Below are 5639 nucleotides of genomic sequence, written 5' to 3' on the forward strand. Positions count from 1 at the left end.
CAAAAATGGGTCCACAAAGAAGAATGAGAATATATGTCGATTTTGAATCTCCATCAATCATTCGGTATCTTGAACCATTAACTGGTGATCAATTTCAAGCTAGATTTGCTGATTGCCATTTTAATGAGACAATATTCCCATCCTTAAGGGGAGAGAATGTGGACTTACAGAAAAGAAATATGAAACTTATTTGGAAAGCAACACATTTAAATATTTAGACCCAAAAACAAAATCATGTGAACAAGAAGTACAACGAATTGTTCATCTACAAAGTGTTGCTAACCAATTACCTGATGCATTCACAGATACTAAGAAAGTTACGAAATTACATATACCAGCAGCAAATACTCCTGCTCGAATAGAAATTCCTAACGAAAAAGTAAAAAGTGACAAAACATCTATTTCGATACCTAAAGGGAACTATAGACCTTGGATTATTTTTCCAGTCAGGAAATGATGCCATACTTACTGGATATGCTGACGCAGGATATCTATCTGATCCACATATGGCCAAGTCACAAACTGGATATGGATTTACATATGCAGGAACCGTAATATCTTGGAAATCAACAAAATAAATTCTAATGGCTACATCCTCAAATCATGCAGAGCTTATAGCTTTATATGAAGCCAGCCGAGAGTGTGTATGGTTGAGATCCATGATCAGCCAACTCCAAAAAGATTGTGGCTTAAACGATACAACTAGGGCACAACTACAATTTATGAAGATAATGATGCATATATCAACCAAGTAGTCAGAGAAGGATACATCAGGGGAGACAGAACAAAACACTTGTCACCAAAATTATTCTTCACACATGATTTGCAGAAAGATAAAAAGATAAAAGTCCAAGAAATTCAATCCTATGAAAACCTCGCTGATTTATTCACAAAGTCACTCCCGTCAAAGCAATTCGAGTATTTGGTACGCAAGATTGGAATGTGCCGATTTCGAGACATATGTTAACTTCAGGGGGAGAAATATGCTCACTGTACTATTTTTTCCTTTGATCAGGTTTTTTTTCCCACTGGGTTTTTCCTGATAAAGGTTTTTAATGAGACAGTTTAAAACTATGAATGTCATAATAAAATTTCCACATATATGTAACGCATTCAAGGGGGAGTATTGTAATTGTTATGACAATTCATGAATGCATTGAGATGAAGAATCCTATCTTCATGAATAGTATTCTAATGTTAGTATAAAAGCATCACTCATGTATTGTAAATTGATGCAAGATATTGATATACGAAGCATATATTAATTCTTTATACTACTTTTCTCTTTATATTCTCTCTATCTTTTAACACTCCCACATTTTTTGAACATTTTTCTTGTGATGCACCCCACATGTACTTAAAAATAATATAAAAAAATTACATTTATATTCAGGAGAAGAAAAGGGGAAAATGGCAGTAGTAGCATTTGTCAAGAGCTTCTCATCCCTGAAGGACCCATCGGATTTGCGGATCCTAACTGGAACTGCAACTACCCATCACATTCAATATCTTTCCAATTGTATTTTCTCCAACAAATTCATCATTTTAAGGGCTGCAAACACCAATTCAATCAGTGTAAGACGTAAGAAGACGACAGTATCAGCTGCAATCATGTTGCCGAACAATCCAATTGCAAGTGATATTTGCGCAACTCTTATATCAGGAGCTATTGCAAGTGCTACTATCTTGGTTTTTGAATTGACTGCTAAGTATCAAATCTTCGACTCGGTAATCAAATTTCTCTGAAATTTCTGCTCTTAGTGTCAATTTTGAGTATAATTTAATAGTTAATTTAGAAATAAGATTGTACCCAGTAAAGATTTATCAACTGTGAAGTAAAGTATTTAGTGGGTATTTTTTTGAAGGGGGATATTCTTAGATCTGTTAAAGAAAGTGGAAGGAATTTAATTGTGATGAGGAAAAGTTAATCATCATTTAGTGGCTTTAGTACTAGGGTTATTTGCCTTTTTTTAGCTTTTTTTTGTTGTTGAAGTGATGTGACTAAAAGCTTTACTAAGATTAACTTTTACTCCATTTTTTGTCTTTTTATTGTTTTTGTTGTCTTAGTAATCGATGCAAAATCACTGGGTTTTGCAATTAGAGTGAAAAATATTTCTGGGTTACTCTGATATTGAGAAATCAAGCTACAAGTCTAGAATTTTGTTCACCACTTAAGATAAGCCACAGCTAAGAACTTTTTACTGAAACAAAATTTTTTGAAGCCATACATTTTCCATATGTACTTGTAGATATACAAGAAGAGTTACCTTCCTAGAAATAGCTTTCAATATTGGACCTGTACTAATAGAGTATTGAAGATCATGCAGTGAGGATGAGTAATTATGTGCATGAAATGATGAAATTACTTTGGTTTTGGGTACATCCAGAACTAGACTAAGACATGGTGGGTATGATATCTCTAGACCAGGAAAGGAGGGGATCAAATGGATTTATGTCCTTTTATTTCTAATAAACATAATCTTTCCAAAGTTAGAAAGATTTGGTAGGGAAATAGAATGAGCCTTTCTCTTCCCTATATTACTTGAACATGAGCATTATATGCATTCTTGTAGGTGATGTATTATATAATTTTCAAGAATATTTATCAAGAATATCCATGGTCAACTTGTAAGGAATAGAACCTTGTCAAGTTAGCAAGACATGGTTCTATAGTGGGTTAAATCTTTTGTGTGGTTTGCTGGTACACGAAAATTATCTGTGGGAGTTTGAGTTTTTGGAGGCCAGAGAAGCCTCTATGCTCTCATTTGTTCATTCGGAGTTTGACTTGTATGATATCGACATCCCCTCATTTGTGCATTGTGGAATGTGGAGTGATGATTTCTCTGACTTAAGTTTTTCATTTTGGTTGGGATTGGGCTGCTCTTTAGACTATTTTGGATAATCATCTACTTTGAGTCTTTAACGTATGTGGTTCGGGAGGCAAGGATAATCATCTGACAGATGCTCAGGGCGTTCCTTGTCATGTTTGTGTTTGTTGTAATTTAAGATTGGAGTTCTTATCTTTATGCTCGATGTTAGTGTAATTCTGGTACCCTTTGTTGCTATTCTTGATTTATGGTTCAACATTGTTTCTTCTAAAAAGCTTCTACGACTTATCTGTTTCAGCTCCTTTGATTTGGTTGGCAACCATGTGGAAAAGTCCAGGGACCTGTCCACAACCACATCTATTTGTTCTGATTTTGTTGTCGGTGCTTTTCCTTTTCTTTGTTTCACTTGCTCTATCAAATCTTAATTAATGTGTTAAGCTTTATTGCATTTTAGGATTTAGCTTGCATAACTTCTTGCCATTCCACTACGATAGACATGCACATGGGTATACAGTTTTTAACATGCAAAAATCATGTTTTACGTATTAGCCACTAATGGCAGGTAACTGATTAACGTCATTTCTCGTCTTTTCTTATAATAACTAGAGATATACATCGTTCTTCTTCATTCCCAATGCTTATTTGTTTTCTTATATCTATTTAGAAACTGAACAGAAAACTCGTTCATACCAGCATTGGGCTAGTTTTCATGCTTTGTTGGCCCTTATTCAGGTAGTCCTGTAGTATTTATTTACTCTAATAATCAGCAAACAGTATGTGATGACTGATTAGTTTGATCATTTTCTACTGCAGCTCTGGGTATCGCGGTGCGGTTTTAGCTAGTCTGGTTCCTGGAGTCAACATAATACGCGTGCTTCTTATTGGACTGGGTATTTATAAGGATGATGCCATTGTCAAGTCAATGAGCAGATTTGGCGATCACAGGTGAACATTTGTAATGCTTTATTTTTCTTGTTTCCAGGCTCGGTTTTGGTTCTTTGAACTTTATATTGCCTCATATTCCCTAAAGTAATTTTACGATTCAATACCAGAAATGATCTCTGCTTCTGTCTTATTCAATTAGCTTCACGCATCCATGGGGTTTAGTGCTTTTTTTTTTTTTGTGAAATTTCTTATTTTACTCTGCAAACTTTCTTCACCTTTGGTACTGTGCATTCTTTTTGATCAGTTGGTTTAAGCTCATGTTACGCATGATAGATTTATCTATCTGACTCAAACTTGTTTACCCATGTCGGACACAGATGCGTGTCCGATTTGGCTATTTTATAAAAAAATTCCAAGATATTGAACGAATTGGAGCTTTCCAAGTGTTCCAATTCATGTCTGAGTATCAAAGATACGACTCGGGTACTTGAGGTAAAGTGTTGATTCTGAGCAACGGAGCAATACAATATTTGTTTAAAATCTATAATTTTAAGTTTTTTTTTTTTTTTTTAAAAATTTAATATTAGTTTCATGCACTCAAGACTGAATACACTAACGAAGATAACTAGATGCCACTTACATAGACTAGCTATTGTCAAGATTTTGTCTTTTGTTATTGACCTCTTTCAGCGATGCATTGGGTAAAATTTCTCATCTTTTCATGCATCAGGGAACTTCTCAAGGGACCTCTTTACTATGCTTCAACAATCACTTTTGCTTGTATAGTGTTCTGGAGGACTTCCCCAATTGGGATGGCAGCCATATCTAACCTATGTGCCGGAGATGGTAAGTGAACAAAGATATATTTAGCTTCATTATATACAAATACGCGTAAAGAAAATGATTTTGGAACCTTATAATGAGGAAGAATGTTGGGGGTGAGAAGGAGACGGAGAATTAAAAAAAGAGAAATGTACGAAATACGTATATATGGTCAAACGTAGAGTAATCGTATAAATTGACGTGATATTTTTAGGCTTGGCTGACATTGTTGGGAGAAGATTAGGCAAGCATAAACTTCCTTACAATCAAAACAAGTCATATGCTGGTACCATTGCAATGGCCATTGCTGGTTTTGTGGCCTCCGTTGGGTAAATTCCGGTTTTCTCTTAAACTTTGTTCTCTTTTTCTTTGCGGGTAAGTGGTTACCGACTCTGATATAGCGATACGTAACAGGTACATGCACTATTTTTCTATGTTTGGATTCATTGAAGAAAGTTCAGATTTGGTGTTGCGTTTCTTGATCGTGTCCCTTATTAGTGCACTTGTGGAGTCGCTGCCTATAAGCACAGAGCTTGACGATAATCTAACTGTTCCACTTGCGTCATTTTTGGCTGGTGGCTTCTTATTTTGACATCGAAAACGTTCTTAGTATGTAGTGTACAACTGCAATCGACAAAACTTGTACTACGTCTTCATCTTGTATCTTTCCGTGATTAAATTTAATCCCAATCCATTCGAGCTATGTGTATACTACTGTAACATGCCAAGATCTAATTTTATTAGATATGTTTGGTGTCAATGCTAGATTAAAAATTCGTAGAAGGGGCCAAACGTAATTGTTGTATGTAGGAAACTTTTTTGTGCAATGCTTTGTGTACCTAGAAGTATGAATTCTTTATGCTTAACCTATCTTTTTATCTTTCCATGTATTTTATCGTCCACTGGTAGTCTTTTATTTTTTTTAAGAACTAAAAAGAGTATATTTACACAATTGATTTTCAGTGTCCATCTGTAATAAATTTTTCTATTGTTCACGAAACCAGCTAGTTAGTCATATACAAAAAACTTATTCAAGAATATTGTCTAAATATGGAGTAAGCAAAGTTCTAGCTCTACTTGGCATTACAATAATCATTATTCATA

General features: G+C 34.7%; 1 protein-coding gene across 1 annotated transcript; it reads left to right on the forward strand.

The window, feature by feature from the left end:
- Positions 1–1209: 1209 nt before the first annotated feature.
- LOC130805491 (probable phytol kinase 3, chloroplastic) lies at positions 1210–5415 on the forward strand. The gene is made up of 6 exons (XM_057670268.1): positions 1210–1728; positions 3493–3560; positions 3642–3773; positions 4444–4559; positions 4750–4864; positions 4950–5415. The coding sequence occupies exons 1-6, from the start codon at positions 1411–1413 to the stop codon at positions 5125–5127; spliced, it is 927 nt and encodes a 308-aa protein (XP_057526251.1). The 5' UTR covers positions 1210–1410; the 3' UTR covers positions 5128–5415.
- The last annotated feature ends 224 nt before the right edge of the window (positions 5416–5639 follow it).

This window comes from Amaranthus tricolor, chromosome 1 (genome assembly GCF_026212465.1).
Source record: "Amaranthus tricolor cultivar Red isolate AtriRed21 chromosome 1, ASM2621246v1, whole genome shotgun sequence".
Classification (NCBI taxonomy): Eukaryota; Viridiplantae; Streptophyta; class Magnoliopsida; order Caryophyllales; family Amaranthaceae; genus Amaranthus; species Amaranthus tricolor.